Source organism: Ptychodera flava, chromosome 13, assembly GCF_041260155.1.
Source record: "Ptychodera flava strain L36383 chromosome 13, AS_Pfla_20210202, whole genome shotgun sequence".
In the NCBI taxonomy this organism is placed as follows: Eukaryota; Metazoa; Hemichordata; class Enteropneusta; family Ptychoderidae; genus Ptychodera; species Ptychodera flava.
This window is the reverse complement of record NC_091940.1, coordinates 4,070,851-4,089,968: the sequence shown is the minus strand read 5'-3', so window position 1 is coordinate 4,089,968 and position 19,118 is coordinate 4,070,851. Positions and strand designations below refer to the sequence as shown.

The 19,118-nt window shown below is 36.4% G+C and overlaps 1 protein-coding gene across 1 annotated transcript; it reads right to left on the bottom strand.

Annotated features, from left to right (window-relative positions):
- Positions 1 to 17,857, bottom strand: LOC139147140 (uncharacterized). Its single transcript, XM_070718046.1, has 17 exons — positions 17,673 to 17,857; positions 16,204 to 16,293; positions 15,958 to 16,008; positions 15,446 to 15,475; positions 14,944 to 14,994; positions 14,209 to 14,238; positions 13,023 to 13,052; positions 12,549 to 12,599; positions 9,905 to 9,934; positions 8,116 to 8,255; positions 7,213 to 7,350; positions 5,181 to 6,657; positions 2,618 to 2,773; positions 2,139 to 2,303; positions 1,821 to 1,952; positions 1,332 to 1,607; positions 1 to 1,082 (listed from the first exon to the last, which is right to left on the bottom strand). Exons 2-17 carry the CDS (start codon positions 16,289 to 16,291, stop codon positions 1,051 to 1,053), a joined length of 2,877 nt encoding a protein of 958 aa, XP_070574147.1. The 5' UTR covers positions 16,292 to 16,293; positions 17,673 to 17,857; the 3' UTR covers positions 1 to 1,050.
- Positions 17,858 to 19,118: the final 1,261 nt, after the last annotated feature.

Genomic DNA, 19,118 nt, shown 5'->3' with positions numbered 1-19,118 from the left:
TCTATTTCTATATAGCTGTTTATTTCCAGTAACAACCTGACAGTAAAGAATGTACAAGCAGTTTTATTGTGTTTGACCAAGTTCTTCAACATTACACAAACACTACACAACTACAAGTGAGAGTTCCGACACTCTTTTTGCACTGGTGTTCTTACACAATCTACATACAAGTGTGATTTTTTTTTTTCGATGACGTTAAATGTCGAGTACTAGTGGTTGTAAAAAATCAAAGTATTGAAAATACATTGTTATCTATCTCATGTGCTTTACATTTCTATGTAGTCCCTAATTGATGAACAGTTGTCGTTATTTACTAGGCGGGGTACTATATCTGTTTCCCAGTATCTATTATTTTCTATTTTGAAATATTAATATGCAAGCAATTCCTTTCGGATATTACGTTTAAAGTCGTGCATCTAAAATAACTTTCAATTTCAATGTATCCAAAAATGATTCGCATATTTACTTTGAATTAGTCTCTCTCTCTCTCTCTCTCTCTCTCTCTCTCTCTCTCTCTCTCTCTCTCTCTCATATTAAAAGTCGTGTATTAAAGTGGTACATATATTAATAATGAAACATTATATTCTTTAAAAGCGTATTTATATATTCATTTTTCCGTTGGATATGTGTTGCTTCATAACAGTAAACTTAATTCAGGTCAATAATTGCAAGGATTCAGAAATAATTAATTTTACCTTCTTTATTTTTAAGACTATATGACCTATTCTAAGTATCGAATGTTATCTTCATCAGATAACATATTTGTTGCCTAAATAACCGGGGATTGTAGTATGTGGAAACTTTTAAAACTATGCAAAAGATACATACAGTATTGCAAACTCAATAATATCGTACATAAAGACGCAACTTGATTCAAAGTATTACTTGTTTCAGTTACTTTTTGCACTGCACAATTGTCTTTAAGAGTTCACTGCTTGACGTGAAATAATTTGCACTGAAAGACTTTCTTTATCACTGTCCCATCTAATCTGACTTTTAGAAGTCTGTACACACGTTTTACGCTTTCAACTGTTTTAGTATTTTGATAAATTAGGTCCAAATAAGTGGGTCTGGCGGGAGACCTGCAAGAAACAGAAGGAGACAAATTTAATCTGCTGTTTTTCTCTAGAATGTTGCATGCTTAGAAGAAATACGTAAACTTGTCTCACAAATTATTACATAATTTTATTTCCAAATGATATTTTGCAATTGCCCTTTCACATTTCGAATCATGCACGTTAAAATGCGCCACTAGGCAAAAGTAACGTAGTATAGTCTTATTTGCAATATTCACACAGTAAGACAAACATGCGGTTAATGTTTTATAATACCTCCGACTCGTGAAGACTCGTGAAATTCGTCAAATGGTTTATCTGAGTTCGTTTTCAGAATGTCTTCATACATCTTCCTCTTCTCTTCACTGTCTACAATCTGGTACAGTCTTATGAGATAATAGACTCCCATCTGCCAACTTAAGAACTGTTCGTAGTGAGGCAGAACACGTTCTTTCATCTTAAGTGCTTCTTCTAGAAGATCTTCAACTTCTTTGTACTCACTGGTATCTTTCTTGAAGTTAAAAAGATAGAATCTTGCCAGGTCTGTCTTTCCTAAAGAAAAGGGTACAGTATTAATCATTGAACCTCTGTTTTACAAATTTTGTCGTAGAGGACGTTCCCAAGTCCATCAGTGCAATGCTTACATAAGTCTACAAATATTAAGTACACGGTCTATCAGCTAAGCAATATTTAAATGAAGCAGATATGATCTCTTTTTTTCAAATTCCAGGCTGTGATAGCTGTAACAATATCTTAATTACTTACCTATCGCCACGCTTACATGATCTGACGCCCACAGTTCACTTTTCATCTTTAAAGATTCTCGCAGTAATTTCTCGACTTTGTTTTTATCCACTGGCTCTTTTCGGCTCAGGAAAAGTGCATATTCATGCATAGCTGAAATAAAGTGTACATAGTGTGAAATTACGCTACGCACGCTTTAGCCTATGTATTCACCGATCAATTTGAAAAGAAATACTTAAACATACAAATTCGAATGACGGAGGTGTTTGTCATCTTTCCCAGGAAATCTTCAACTTGGTATAATTTTTCCAGAGTCTTTTGACTGATCGAAGTACTTACTTATAGCTCTCCATTTTTGATGATCATTGTTTGATGATTCCTCCGTAATATCCATTGCAGTCTGTAATTTTTCCTCGATGATTTTCAAAACATCGTCATTAGGAACAGGTTTCTGGTAATCTCGCAGATACCCCTTTTCATATGCTCTTGCTTGTGCGAAGTTTACTGTTCGTAAGAAACACATTTGAAGGTATAAATACGCGAATGACGAAATAGGGCATAGAAGTACTTAGAAACAGATAGCTTAAGTAACTTCGATTTGACCAGGTACTGTATCAGACTGATTAAGTAAGGCTGTTTTGAAGTAACACGATGAAAATAAAAACTGGATGGAAGAATTAAATCAGACTGTTGGGAACATGAACATATGCGACATAGTCAATTTTGTGACATTGATTTAGCAAGCTTTGACATGGCAAGCTATAAAATACATACTAATACTCTATTTTCACTGGTAATGTTGTAAAAACGTTATTTACGTTTTGCCATGTACAGTTTATCCTCAGAGTCTTCCTCATCACCGCTCTCGGCTCTTTTCTCTGAGATTTTCTTGTAGTGATCTTCTGCTTTTTCAAGATGGCCAAATGCTTTAACGTTGTCAAGTTCTATCAGCACTTTCCCAAGTTGATAGTGGGCTAAAGAGTTAAAAAATCGAAATTCATCAGTAAGGTAACACCAACCTAACCACTCCGGCTGATAGAAATTCAAGTACATGTAGTTTTACAATTTAACCAATCACGAATGCACAGAAATTGAAGCAAGACTATCTGTTTTATTTTGTTCAAGGCAAGCATGTGATGTAAGAAATGCAGAAATCATCTTACCATTGATATTTGCATGGCTCGGTACATGTCAGTTTGAAAAATAATGCATTCAAAAACGATGTAACCGAGCTAGATTCCAAGACAAATGGCAAGATTTTTCTTTCTTAGAAAAAGATTCAGTATGTAAATGCTGATTCGGCAGATTTTCCCACTTGTGCTATTGATAAACATGGCATTGTGCATCGCATTGCTCAGTCGGCACTTTAGAATTATGACATTACTTTAGCGTGCAATTTTGGTGTAGCTTCTCTTGCCCAATCTTTGGAAAATTTTACGAAAATGACAAGATTATATTGTGACTGCGATTCTGTTTTCTTGCACTTCATGAAAATCGATGGTACTGCACACCGCACTATGTGTAGTCAGCTGCGTATTCATTATATTTGCAGTAGGGAGATCGTGTAAGGGAGCCGTCATTATTTACGGCCTGGAGGGTCGGAGAAATTTCATCGGAAACTCCGAATGTTCAAGTTTTCTCCTGCCAACCATGATAAATTTGAGTAACCCCTCGGTAACAGAAATTTTGACTGAACCCCCCCCCCCCCAACTTAGAAAAGTTAAATATCAATGCATGTATTTATAAAATTGACAAAGATACAGCATTATATTACCATGCCCTGCCCAGTCGCAATTTGATTAGTCGAGCTGAACCACGTGACTGACCACAAATACTAGTACACAGTAATGGTTTGTTTACATGCCCGTGAATATGAATAATAAGATTAACAACTCTGAGTATCGTAACTTTACACCTCAAACGTAAATCATAATCAATCACAAAATAAAATGGAGCACTTGTAGGTCAAGTTCAGATACTTTTCCTGAAAACATCTCCGGATTTGCCAATTTTTTACAGCGCGCGTGATAGTGCGTCGCGTATTGCTCAGTTTCTGGGGCCCAGTTGTCGCATGCTCCTGAAATTTTCGCAAATTTTGACGGTTTTCTTGGGTTCGCTGATAATATAATAGAAATAACAGACTCCACTCTGACCATTAACGTTTATTTGTGGGCGCGGGCTCGAGGAAAGCCAAATTAACGGGCTCGGCAAGCCTCGCCCGTTAATTTTCGGCTTTCCTCTCGCCCTTGCCCACAAATGAACGTTAATGGTCAGCGCGTCGCCCGTTATTTCTATAATAGTAAAGACCTTCGAATTCTGGTGTAGGCCTTCCCTGCTACATTATCATCAGTTATCTCATGACAGTTGAAAAAGGTCAGAGGGGTGTCTCCTACCTTGTATGGAAAATTGAGAAATTGATATCTGCAATGGTGCGGTCTTAGTAAAACTGTTTGAACAAACCAAAGGGGAGAACACGAGTGAGTCTCCCTCTCGCATCAAAAATTTTGAGAAATTGATGTTTGTGACATGTTGCAATCTGAGTGTTGTTCCAACTTATTTTGCACATGGTAAAATGTTTAAAAATGACATCGAACACTGATATTTTAATTACATTTTTGCATGATTCGTGTTTGATTAATAATATTCAACAACCAAACAATGACAATACATTTTGTAAAAAACCGTTCTCAGTTTGCCAGAGATTGAAGACCAAAGATTATACAGGAATGGAAAATCTGTGACCCTCTTATGTCATTTGCAAATTCTTACATTTCTGTAAACGATATTAGAGGACTATCAGTCAGAGTCAGTATTGTTTCAATCCACTCATTATTTGTTTGCAACGTAGCCAGCCGCGCAGTTTCTAATGGTGCCAGCTTCTCATAAAAAGCCTTAATATGGTTAAATGGTATGGTTAAACGTCAAAGTGGTTATTGAACTGATGTCAGTCAAAATGTATATGTCCGAGTCTATTTGATAATAAGCCTAACCGTGAATTCACAACAGGTCGATTTTTTCCTAGATTTTATGAAAAATTTTGGAAATTGATGTGTGCAACGGTGCAGTCTGGTGCAATCTGAGAGGTGTTCCAACTTGTTGTTTTACTAGTAAAATGTTAGAACACCCCAAGGGGAGAGCACGAGAGTGGGATTTCCCCCTCTGGCATCGAAAATTTTGAAAAATTGATGTGTACAATGGTACAGTCTGAGAGGTGTTTCAATTTGTTTCGCACCAAAAATTGGCTGACCCTCTTCTTTCTCTCCATATTTTGAGCAACCCCCCTTGTAGCTTACAATATTTTGAGTGACCCCTTCCTATTCTGCGGCTCCCTAAGATCGGATAGCAACAGCAAGAAACATTTTACGAATTTGTAATACTTGCCATAACCCAGTGTGCGGTTTCGAAATATATCATCTCCTGTTGTCATAGTAGTTGCTGCTTCTACAGCTTTCACGTAAAGCGGAAGAGCCTCATCTGGTAGTCGTTTGAATCGTTTGTAAAACAGCGCCACCGCATACAGAAGAGGGATGGGATCTTCAATTTGTTTGGATTCCAGCAATTCTTTCCTTAAATTGCGACACAATGACTTGGTGTGAACTGTTACTTCCTCCTCTACCTCTGGGAGGGGATGATAGACACCTGTGAATTTACTGTAGATTTCCTCGTAACTTGGAAAGATCGTGGTCAATAGAGATATCGCACTGGACATCGCGCGTTGCTCTTTCTCTTTTGACAGTCCCGCTTTAATCGCTTTTCTGATTACCCTGTGAATAGTAAAGTTACTGTTTTGACCCTGGTAGCTCTTTTTCTGGTCCTTGCCGTTATAGTTACTGTCAACGAGGCAGTATCTCCTTAGTCCACGTAGTACTTTGTTGAGGTTTCGGCGGATTTGAACGGGTTGATCTATTGGTTTATATCCTTCTACCCCCTCCATCAAATTAGATTTCAGACACTCCAGACCGATGGATTCTGCTCCTTTCACGATAAGGTCTTCTGAAATTGTTGGTTCAAGGAACACGCACAACTGCAGAAGCTCAAGAGCCGCTTCTCCCTCCTTGGTCTTTTCCAGCTTCCGGAAACTTAAACTCCAAGTAGCTAAAACTTGTTTCCGTCTGTACATCCATTTGTTGATATTCACTCCATGTTCTCTTTCTTCCAGGAATTTACGGATTTCTTCATCCGTCATTTCGATTGAGTGCAGCTTCTCTTCTGTTAGCTCCAAGAAAGCCGTGAGAGAGTTCTTGGTGATTTCACTTAGCTTAGAGTGGTACTTTTCTAAATCGATGTCTCTCAACCAGGCTCTGAGTGGGTCGTCTTCACTTGTGGGAAACAGTTCTTTGTCAACGCATGTTTGTGCAAACTTTTTATATGCAGAAAAAGTCGTTGCATTTTCATTCATGTACTTGGCGGCTGCGATGAGAGCGAGTGGCAAACCATCTAGACCATCTGGACCTGCCAGCCACTTTAGCGCCTCGTGGTTTTTGTGATCCTCTGTCGACATCGCGGACATCTGACTGCGACAATCGTCAAGGAGGTTTTCTTCCATGCACGATTCCTTTTTGCGACAATTGGCCAGTAATAATAACATTGCATCTTCTAGCTCCAGTGGCTCAATATAAAACAGTCTTTTGACTTCAGGGTATAAAGCAGATGACGAATATGATTTGTCACGTGATGTTATAATGATGTGACCCCCTGCAGGGAATGTAGGGAAATAATCAAAGATGCATTTAGAATCATCGGCGTTATCTAATATCAATAGCCAATTTGATTTTTCTGTTAACCAATCATTGACTGCTTTCTTGATGACGTCAGCTCGCAGGTCCTTCTTTTCACCAAAAAGATTCAGCTTCTCAGACTGTAGAAGAAACAAGGAATGCTCATTCACAATGCATGAACTATAATTGTTAATGTCTCTTCCCGTGTTTTCTTGTTTTCAGATGGGAGTTACTTTTATAGGCCTAAAATCATATCGAAATGGTTATTTTTATGCTTATCAACGCAGCCTTTATACACGCAATGTCCAAATATTGTTGCTGGCAACTGGTCCTTATCAGGGCTTGAATTCATTTGTCAGCAACGACATTTCAAATTGTACAGCATTCGATGTGTTGAAAAGGCTTTAGGAAGATGTTGAGAAAAAGTATCCTTAGTATATTATTATATATATATATATATATATATATAATATATATAATATATATATATATAATATATATATATATATATATATTAATCGAATATCAAAAGTTCCTTTCGATGACTTTTGATTTATTTTAGGAAAGATAAGCATAGGTAGAATATTTAAATGATCCATTGCTTTTAAAACATTGTTTCTGCATTTGCAATGGAAATAAAGACACAAGATAATACAATTATCGTTATTTTTCTCGTTGTCCATATAGTCACATACCATCTGTTTGAAGACATAGTCTAATGTTTTAGGAGAGCCAGCAGGAATCCATAACACATTCCTGTAGAATTCGCAATACAAATCGACATACTGGACGGCGATTTCAGATTTTCCACAACCAGCTGGTCCATTGATAACCTAATATGGATCATTTAACATTTTATTTTAAAAGCCATGTTATTAAGTAAAAATTTGGCAGACAAGAATCATTCATATCTGTCTCATAAATAAAATGAAACTTTCACGTGCTTTGTAGCTGTTACTTGTTTGATTGTGAGTTTTCGGATCTGGGGAATGTGAGGACAATGATAAGGATAAGGATATTTATTTCCCAATAGAACAGAAAAGAAAACTAGGACAATACAGACACATTAAGGATTAGTAAATTGGGTAGGGACTGGAAAATAGTATCATACTAATTGAGTCCAGCCCACTATCATTCACAATCGCTCAATCTATCATTTTGCCATAGGCCAGGGCGCCATGTTGAACATTGTGGCCTATCCTCGACATTTGAAATAAATTCTATGTCAATGTAAGTACATAAATTATAAAACTTTGTGGTAGAAAATATACATGAGAGAGAAGAAACCTGTCAGAGAGACAAGAGATGACGTTTCAGGTCTCTTTTAACTTTTGATTTAGAGCTCAAAGATCTTATACTTTCTGAGATTTGGTTCCAGAGTGTAACACCAGAGTATTTCATTGAACACTGTCCTATATGTCCTATATATATTCTTCGACCTGGAAAGATTTCCTTCTCCCGTAACGTTCGTTTTCCATTTCTCAAATGAAAATAAAAGTAAAGAATTAATATCAAAACTAGTATATGTAAATTTAGATAATAGCCGTTGATTAAACAGAAAGACCAGTCTTCTAGTAACCATATGCTACAATGCTTACATGAACAACACTTCTCCTCTGCGTTGGATGGCTATATGTATCTTTCGGTTGATTCTTCCTGTATGATTTAAATATCTTCTCAAGTTTACCTTCATGGCCAATGAAGAACGGGTTGGGAGCTCTCATATATTCTAATAGGTCTATATGCAAAGATAGATGCAGAAAATGACTCCTGAGTTCTGTGACAAGGTTTGTACTACAGAAACGGAACCATAAACTTGTGAATGTTTCTTTCCACAAAATGACTCTTAGACAGCCACGTCATTTCATGATATTGAAATGATACTTTCATTCTAAATTATTACAAAAAATTTAAGTGTTTCGCTGAAGTTGATATTCATTGAAATTGGCTCCCTGTCCTGTATTTTGGAATATGTCAAATATCATTCATCATGTTATTGTACACGATATCAACGATAAGATGCAGTGTACAGTTTCAGTGACTGCACGTTGCGTAATATTTTCAATCATGTTCGTACACCCTTTCAAACACATTTTCTTATACCAAATGCAAGTACGTTAGTAATGCCAACTGTTATTGTATACAACTGAAGTATAGTTTGGAAGGGAGTCCACTTTACACAAAAACATTGCAGACTGAACTTTGCGTTTGAAAAGATTATTCTATCTTTTTATATTTCATAAATACTTGATGGAGAAGAATAGAGAAAGGTACTTGTTTTATCGACTACACATAATAAACACGGTTGGAACTAATTTGGGATAATTGGATGGGGAACTAATGTCGGTTTAATCTGTGAATCTATACTCATTTACTTTCATCTTTGAGGAATACTCTTGTTTTATGAGTAATTTTGCAATATTGCAAAATTGAGCTACAAGGCACCAAACACTTTTGAGAAATTTGAAAATATGAAGATCCAGTTCTACAAACTTTTGTCCGTTACAAATATTCAGTTAATGAAACCCTGTCGTTACTTTTTGGCTTGAATCTCTTTTTGAGGTGAAACCTGGTGTGCTTCGTACAAAGATCTTTAAAAGTATTTCAAGCGCCCAAATGATACCTTGCCAGTAATTTCTTTAAAAAGACGATGAGACATTACCGGAGCAATACGCAAAAAATGCAATATGAATAAATCATTATTTCCCCCCTTTGAATAAAACTGTCTTTTCAACTGGATGACACCTTTTTAACTGATATCACATCAGAACCAAAAGCGAACGGCTCTGTCCGTAACTCAAGTTTGTAAAAGTACTTCAATTTTTAACTCAAATGTAAATATGTGAAAACGATGACACAATTTGTCCTACGTCTAATAATGAAACAAAGACGTATTTTCTCGACTCTTTATGCATTTATAATTTTAATTATTAAAATTAATTCACCCGTCCTTGGGCTTCTCTTAATAACATGATACTGAAAAAAGAAATTTATCTATCTGTAGATTTTGTCAATTAAAAGTATGATCACCATCGATTCTAACCACGTATAATCGTGCTGTCGTCTCAAGTTCGCTGACGCTTCTTTCATATTAAAGTAACAAAACTTGACACACTTCGTCCTTATAATTGACATTTAACATGCAGGTCCATCATTTTCGAACACTACGACTGGCACTTTGTAAACGTTATATGCATGATAGGTTGTCTTACGAAACAAGCCCCCTATCCCCGGCTATTGCGACTTGTCTTTACATCTTTGAATAATTCTTATAGCTCCATTTCTTGTAGAGACCAACTCTAGCTGCAATATTGCTCACTCGTTCAGAAATCTGTGTCACTTCTAAAAGATGTGTGTCCCTAAATATGAGTTCATTATATTGCTTACCCGGTTCGTCCACCTTTGGCATCAAATTCTCTGAAAGACAGACACAAAAATACGAGTTATTGAACAATAGCATGAGCCTCATACTCAATATTTATCTCAATGCTTTGCCTCAATTCATATTTAAAGATGAATCAATGGTCGTTAAAAAGAATGTACTATAGCGGAAGACTGCAAAACTAAAATAGTTCGAGAACTGCCACGTTTTATCGAGCCAGTTAGCGTAGAGAAGTAAGCTACGATTCAATATATGCGTGTACCAAAAATATTCGTAACTGGTCAGTTTCTTCAGGCACGGAAGTGATGGATTCATGGGAGGGGGATAAATGAGTAACTATGTAGAAGTGGTACAACCACAAATTGATGACGTCAAAGATGTGTGTATACAGGTTACGTTGTAAAAGAGGCGACAGATTATTTAGGGGTTTTGGGTTAGGTGACAGGGCTTGGAAACTTATGGTGGAAATGATTGAAGAAGGGTCCCAATTTTCACTCCATTCCCTCTTATTGCAGTATCTTAACTCTGTCCACGTCTTCTTCAGCCATTCTTCTACGTATGTGGAAGGCAGAGTTGATTAATTACAAGGAGAGAAAGTGTTATTGATATGTTATACTATTATTGATGTGTGTTACACCAACACTGCTGCCGGGCCTCGAACCCAGTACCTTCAGCATGTGAAGCACTGCCTGTACTCCACGAGAATAAGTTGCAGGCAGCGGATGCAATGTTCCATATAAAAGTTAGGATGGTAATGCTATGCAGGCACTGGTTAAATTATACTCTTCATTTATATCATAGATTTTAAATTGATTTTGACATTTAAGCTTCCTTTACATTCAATTTTTGGCTTTGCATTTATTTCTTTATTTCTTTATTTTTTTCTTTATTTTTTTCATCGCCGGTTTTTCCCGCTTCTGTTCTTAATTCATTGCATCAAATTGTTGGAATTTTCATTATGCATTTTTCGTGACATCTTCCAAGACTGTTGTTAACATTTTCATTTTACAATAGCGATGAAACATTGCATTTCATACATACAGACATACAGACAGCTTTTATATAAGCCTTATTGTGACAAAAGTGAACAAATAACTTTGGCATTGTAAAAAGCAGCAAACGATATAAATATCAGCAATAAATATCAAAGACGAAGTATTTTACAGATATAACATCCTTAAAAACCACGCTTTTGAGTAATTGTGCAAATGCGACAAAATAGTTGAAAGTTTACTTAACGAATGATAACGCTACACAACAAACGCGGAAATGAAACCAAAATACAGAACAAATTAAAAATAATGAAATAATAAACCTGTACAACAAACACGGCTATAAAAAAAATAAAGAACAAAAATAAAATAAAGAAAGATAAAAAGAATAAAAAATGTCTAATTCAATTTAAAGTCGATACTAATGTAGAGTATAAATTAACCAGTTCCTGCAAAGCATTATCATCCTAATCTTGATATGGAACGTTGCATCCCCTTCTTGCCACTTGCTCGCTGGATTACAGATTATAGATAGTGCTGCACATACTGAAGGTACTGGGTTCCAGCCCTGGTAGTGGCATGTTTTTCTAACGGTTAGAATAACTTCTTAATGACGCTGTCTCCTTGTAATGAATGAAATGTTCTTACACATAGGTATCACGATGGCTGAAGAAGACATGGATAGATTTAGGATGCTACGATACGAGGGAAGAGGTCACCCTGTTTTCGAAAGCTGCAATAAGGGGTCGGCCATTTTTCGACTGCAAACAATTATCCACCGCCTCGACCTCCCCTCCGGCCGAAGAAACTGGCCCGTCCCTGAGACATCGCAGTACGGCTTTGTTAATGACTTACCCACAATTCTCCATGATCTGTACACTCGGTGATCGCTTATTGAACGGAAGCAAATTTCTTCTGTATACAGAAAAGCTCGGTCTATATTTCAAAATTCTGAATTTTTTCTGATAATCATAATTTTTTTATTTCTCACTTTGAATAATGAGGACATTAACCCCTTTTCCACGGAGGAGATAGCAATTTTGTAATTTTGTCAACAGATATTTTTGACAGCCATTCACAATATTTTCAAGGAAACTAAGGAAATAAGTTGCATCTGTGATGACAAAAGAAAGGACATTAGGCATAAGTTTTTTTATTTTGAACTATTGTGATATGATGAGACCCTCTCAGTTGCTGATAACTTTATCTTGACAGGTGTACAGTTTTTAGCACCTACAAACATCGGCATCATATTCAATTTACTCTTGAATTTTAAACGTAATAATTTTGGGGCATATTTCTGATAAATAATCTTGAAAATAAATTCTAACTTTCACATTGTTCGGAAATTGATAAAATTAAATAAGGCTTTAGGTCTGAGTGCACAAATCTCACCACAATTGCTGTGTACGGGATTCCTGGGATCGCCACATAAGTCAACGCATAACTTATTCGGGAGTGAAGAGCAGTGAAATATAGTTTGTCTGCTCTTACTGTGGATACTGAAGCAAGTTAGCCGTGTTTTCGGTTGTGGAAGCTGGCATGAGGTAATTGGGGTGTAAAGACCGACGAAGTTTTGATATATTCCCCTGTTTTGTTAATTTTCCTGTCACTTTTCTGGATGTGTACTTGCATGTTGTAACATGACATAGCTTACCTATAACATCAACCTTGTTCTTTATGTCATCGACCTTGTTGTTCATGTCATCTGAAACATATCATAGTGTACAGACACCACTGAAGTTTTGTTAATTTAATGAAGATGATACTGGAAGACAGATTTTCGACCTAAAAACCTAGTGTTCGCGTTTGCACAATAGGTTCAGTTCAGTTCAGTTGAAACTTAAGGGAAAAACAAATATTGCTTTTTAGTAAATATTGAAATATTTGCCAAATATTTGACAAGGGGAAATGGCAGCTCCCTTCAGCTTTGATTTTCATCATTAAATTTTAGGACATATACATGTTAAATCATAGCCAATCGAGAGCGTTTATCGTGGATATATGCGTAAATAGAAAACGTCCGAAGATAATGTGGGTTTATAGAAACCCCTTATTTTTATATGCCATTTTCCCGTTACTCTTCTGGATAGAGCTGTGTACTTGCATATCGTTACATAAAATAGCTTACCTATCGCAGCAACCTTGTTCTTAAGGTCCCCTGAAAGATAAACATAAGCATTTTATTATCACGACCCCTGGGAATAGAAAATAATCATTAACTGTCATCCAATATTGTCATGAGTGTCAGTGCTTAGAATATGTACCTTAAAAATTGTTGTAGCACCGGAATTTCACACTATTAAGTACCTTACGTTGGTATCACATTTATGTGAGTGTGCTGAGTAAGCGTTATTACAGGTACATGTAAATTTCACGTCGCTGAGTGAGGTCATCGTCGGGTTTGTCCAATCTTGTCGTTTGTCGTCGCTTTCATGTCAGTAATAAGGTTTGCGCGGGCGAGAGGTACTTCAGCATGCTGTATTAGATACATCACTATGGTTACAACATCTGGGAAACGTTGGCTGTTTAAAAATAGGGTGTCCGCTAGAGTCAAAGTGGATCGACCTTCATATAGAGTGTACTTGGTATTAATGTTTGTTCGAGACAATTGAGAGTTACCTAGCTGTCAACTTTATTTACAGCTGTTGAACACTGAGTGCATATCTATGCCATGCTTACAACACATGAAAACTGCTGAGCCTGCGAATTTTTTACTAACTAATAATCCACTCTTTCTACTCAAAAAGGAAGTGATATTATGGTATGCTGTATGTCACTTTTCTGGAGAGAACTCAGTCCTGAAATGTCATTATATGAAATAGCTTACCTATCGCATCAACCTCCTTCTTTATGTCATCAACTTTGTTGTTTATATCATCTTAAACAAACACATAAGTTTACAACCACCACTGAGTTTTTTATTCATTTAATCAAGTTGACAATAGAAGAGATTTTCGACCTCAAAATCTCATATTAGTTTTTGCTCAATAGGTTAAGTTCCCTGAGTTTGAAATCTTAGGGGGAAACCAATATTGCTGTTAGTAAATTGTTACAAATATTGAAATATTTGAAAAGCTTTGACATGGAGAAATGACGGTCCTTTGATTTCAATCATTAAATTTGAGGAAATATACATGTCAAATCCAAGATTCTCCTGAACAACCTTTCTCGTTGGTCTATTAAAATCAAAAACCTTTGGAGATAATTCTTGTTTCAAACACACCAAGTTTTGATATTCTCCAATTATGTTTACATTCCTGTTACGTTCCTGGATAGAACTGTGTACTTGCAAATCGTTACATAAAATAGCTTACCTATCGCAGCAACCTTGTTCTGAAGGTCCTCTGAAACATAAACGTAAGTATTTAATTATGACAAAGGTTTGAGAAAAGAAAACAATTATTGACTGTTATTCAATATTGTCATAAATTTCTTAGAATACGTACCTTTTAAATTGTAAAAGCAACATATTTCATACTTATTAGGACCTTACCGTAAAATATTTTCTTTACGTATGTATGCTGAGTAAATACACAGGCACATGTAAATTTTAAGTCGCTGAGTGAGGGCGTCGTCCGGTTTGTCCGATATTGTCGTTTGTCGTCGCTCTCAGGTCAGATTTAAGGTATATTGTGGCAAGAGGAACTTCAGCATGCTTTATTAGATACATCACTATGGTTACAATGCCTTGTAAATGTGGGTTGTTTAAAAATAGGTAGTCTGCTAGAGTCAAAGTGGATCGACCTTGATATGGAGTGAACTTGGCATATTTATTGATATGTTCAATATTGGCCATCAGATTATTCATCAAACTTTGTTGAAGATATTTTAGAGTGATCTACCTGTCAACTTTATTTACAGCTGTTGAGAATTGAGTGCATATCTATGTCATACTTACAGCACGTGAAGGCTGCTGAGATAGCAAGTTTCCACTAGAGATTTATCTATCCACTCTTTCTACTCACAAACGAAGCGTGTTGATATCTTGTTCTGTGTCACTTTTCTGGACAGGACTGTGTCCTTAGATGTCATTACACGAAAAAGCTTACCTATCGCATCCACCTCGCTCTTTATGTCATCAACTTTGTTGTTTATGGCATCTGAAACAATAGTGTACAACCATCACTGAAGTCTTGTTAATTTATTAAGTTCCCAATGAAAGACAGATTTTCGACCTCAAAATCTCATTTTCGTGTTAGCTTACTAGGTTCAGTGCCCCAAGATTGAAACTTAAGTGAGATATCAATTTTTTAGTAAATATTTAAATATATGCGAAAAATTGACAAGAGTTAATGACGGCCCGTTTGATTTCAATCATTAAATTTGAGGAAATATACATCATAGACCCCCGAGGAAATCATAGACTCTCGTGAACAACATTTCTCGTGGGTCTATGCTTAAATCCAAAACCTTTGGAGATGACGTTGGTTTATAAAAACACTTCTGTTTATAAACACAAGTTTTGATATGCCCCAATTGTGTTAACATTCCTGTTAATATTCTGGATAGAGCCGTGTATATACTTGCATATCGTTACATTAAATAGCTTACCTATTGCGGCAACCTTGTTCTGTAGGTCCTCTGAAACATAAACATAAGTACTTAATTGTCACTGCGTCTTGAGAGTAAAAAAACAATCATTATTGTCATGCAATATTGGCTTAAATATCAGTACTTAGAGGCAATTCAACATACTGTATTAAGTGCATCACTATGGTTACAACATCTAGGAAAAGTCGGCTGTACAAAAATGCATATCTAATTTTTATTGATATGTTGAACCAAGATTAACGCAACAGAGTTAGGCATTTTCCTTGCTTGGAGACATTTGAGAGTGACCTCTTAGTCAACTTTATTTACACCTGTTAAAACTGGGTGCATACTTATGCCATGCGTACAACACATACAAGTTGCTGAGCAAGTGATTGTTTTTATCAGTGCTAGATTATCCACTCTTTCTACTCGCAAAAGGAGTGTAATTATGGCATGTTCCTATTGTGTTCACATTCATGTCACTTTTCCGAAAGGACTGTCTTTAAATGTCATTACATGAAATAGCTTACCTATAGCATCAAAGTTATTTATCACGTCATCAACCCTGTTTTTTATGTCATCTGAAAAAAATATATATACAACATGTCATTACCTTAAATCGTGTTTTGAGTAACTCATGAGGTCGTTATTATGAACAAAAGCGGGAATATTTTGAAGTTTTGAAACCCTTCGACTGATATCGTGGCCACTCTCTTGTTTTCTATCGCCACCGGCTTTTTCACTCGTTGAAGTAAAGTTTTATACATGTAGCTTACCATTTTGTCGTTTGATCGCCATGTACGCAACAGCACCTGCGCCCAGACCAATGGCTACCGACGTTATTACCACCACGGAAACATCCATGACTGTCAATAAACGGGAATCGACTGAAATATCACTATATTAATTATTATACCCTTGTCAGTAATATATGAAAGTATTTGTACCGAATAACAAGATTTCAAATAAATGCAAGGATAAATTTGAAAAATTTTCTTAGTTTTCGTGTCATTTTAGAACTGTCTGAAGCGTTTTTATAGAAAAATCGATGTACCAAACATATACCCCTGAAATAAGAATGACAAAGTTGTTTGTTTGTCCCCAACACAACTTTGTGCCTCAATTAGCTTCTAATTACAGGTAGCTCCGAGCCTATTGTTTTCCTTTTCGTCATTACTTTTTGTTGATGTTTTTTGTATCTTCTTTATAATCATATTTTGTTATGCAAGATCAATATCGAAGTAGTGTGGACTGTACAGTGTTTCATGCTTCTATCGATAAGTGTTAGCAAATACTAAAGTACAGTTTTTGACTGCCGTAGCATAGCGTATCAGCGGTCTTCATCAAGCCTACCAGAAACATAAAGAACTATCATATTCTTGAAATCTTCGTGAGTAAAATGATTTATTGCATGCTTGCAATAGACCCGTCCAGGTAAAACGTCAGCCCCTTCCCAAATAACAAAAAACCACCAAAAAAACTGCGCAACAGATCTGTGAGACCTAGACCGATCGCCCTGCTGCACCTTGGTGACAAAAATTCCTACGTTCACTGAACCTTGACGACACCTATGGTATTATGGATCAACTAGCAATAAGTCATTCCAGTTTTATCAAATTGACAAACCTTTACATAATGCATATTCAAGTTATCTAATTCAATTTTATAAGAATACAATCATCGGTGACGTTGGTACTCCAAAATGTCAAAATCTGCAATATCGCCGCCACTTCGATAACAATAGATATGTAAACAACCTTTACGTGATGCTGTAAATTTTACTCATATGGCTAAAAATTCCTCGAAAAGATATATTGAATATATTTCAGGATTAGTAATCTTCTAAACTTTTATATTCAAGACAATTTAACAACTACAGTGATGAAATATACGCCTTCCATAGACGCCGTTGCCCTGGGTGAAGCCCACTTTTAAATGCAAAGTAAACAGCGAATGGCTTGACCCATGCATTAATGAGGCCGTCAACAGAAGCGAGAAATTTCTAATTCTCCAAGTGGTTACGAGGACATACTTACAGGAACAAATCGTTGTTAACTGTTAACATCAAGCAACATAAAGGAGTCTATGATGAATAGTAAATTTAGAAGTCGTTGTTTGCAGAGACGATAAGGCATTTTTCAGACTAGTTGCATGGTGGGAACAAGTGGGCGTTCAAACGTAGACGTCATCATCCATTTTCCCAGGTTCTTGACGTATAAGCAGGAACATATGTTATCTCACTTACCTGCCGTCAGTTGAAGTTCAATGCTTGTCAGACCAAATGACCGCTTCTACGCAATTACTCAATACATTTGCAGGATAAGAACCTTTACTTATGAAACATTGGTGAGATCGGTATTGAATTTCTCACAGTCGTTTGCTTCGTCTGATGCACAACATACGCCTATACAGTATACAAGAGCAGGGGTCGTTGCCAGGTCAACAATCACGTGACATTAAAGGCAGAGTTGTTTTTTATAGAAATGCAATCATTTTATTCCCAGATACTTCCCATTTTGTATCAAAAAATAACGTTTGACGGTTTCCCTCCTCTATGGCAGGTGTTTTTTTGGCTTTTTTCCGACACAACCAAATCGTCGTATCGCCACAAAACTGATGCGTCTGAAAAGACACATCAACATAATAAAGAACCATTGGCAACTCAATGACAGTAATCTCTGACCTCTGCACCTCATTCAATTCCTTGTTTTCATTTCATGATCATTGATATCGTCGTCGTTTTCACTATTGTAGTCATCACCATCCTTATTATGATCAGTGATGGCAGCAGTATCATTGTCACAACCGAGTTAACACAAACAAAACTAATAATGATTTCACCACCAGCGGCATCATGACTAATATTGACGCCATATCCACTTTGATTATCAATGTACTTTAGACAGACGCGAGAATGTAGGCAAGAACTGACAAAGCAATCTATCTTTCATCGACCATCCGTAGTTAAAATATTAATTGAAGAAAAGGCAATTTGACTTTTCAGGGGAGTGGTCCTTGGTCGGGCTTCAGAGGATAAAACCAATCGCTACGTTCACATCTTGTAAGCGAGCGGCCTTGTTTTCTGGAATTGAGCCATTAATTTTAGTTGCAGACATACTAGTATGACCTGAAGTCTGAACGAAAACATATGGAATACAGTCAAAGTATTTAGGATCGTGAATAGGTTGTTATATTATTTTGTGCAGAGGGACTGTGGTTTGTGTAATGATATTGCAGTGTACTATCGCAGTATCATTACTGTCAAAATAACAAAATTTGTCATACATATTTCATTTGTTTCTAGAAATTGCAATCGCCAAAGCTCGAGAAAAATCGCTTGCGGTCACACCTTCATACCCTTAACATCAAATCATTCCACCCTTCAGCTGAGTGAAAATCTTTCAGGCATTTCAACAAAGATAAAATATGACGTCTAGACCTACGAACTGGACCTTGTTTGTGGTAGTTGTAGCAGTATATTATAAATTCCCCCATCCATTTAAAACCGTACTGCACAACATATTGACTTCTGAATCAACTTTCACTTTCGTTTGCTTACGTCATATCTAAAAATAGCGGCTGTTAGCCTTTGATATGAAAAGTGGTAGAAACTAAAGGTCAGCATTCGCTCAGGTCAGTTGCCCCGACCCTCAGCGGTCTCGTAAGGTTATCTGTAGGGGTCAATTTCTTA

Coding starts and splice junctions, on each gene's coding strand:
- LOC139147140 (XM_070718046.1), bottom strand. CDS start 16,291: ATGGATGTTTCCGTGGTGGTAATAACGTCGGTAGCCATTGGTCTGGGC. Junction 7,351..8,115: donor AGAGGAGAAGTGTTGTTCAT/GTAAGCATTGTA, acceptor GATCCATATTAG/GTTATCAATGGACCAGCTGG. Junction 1,608..1,820: donor TCATGTAAGCGTGGCGATAG/GTAAGTAATTAA, acceptor CCTTTTCTTTAG/GAAAGACAGACCTGGCAAGA.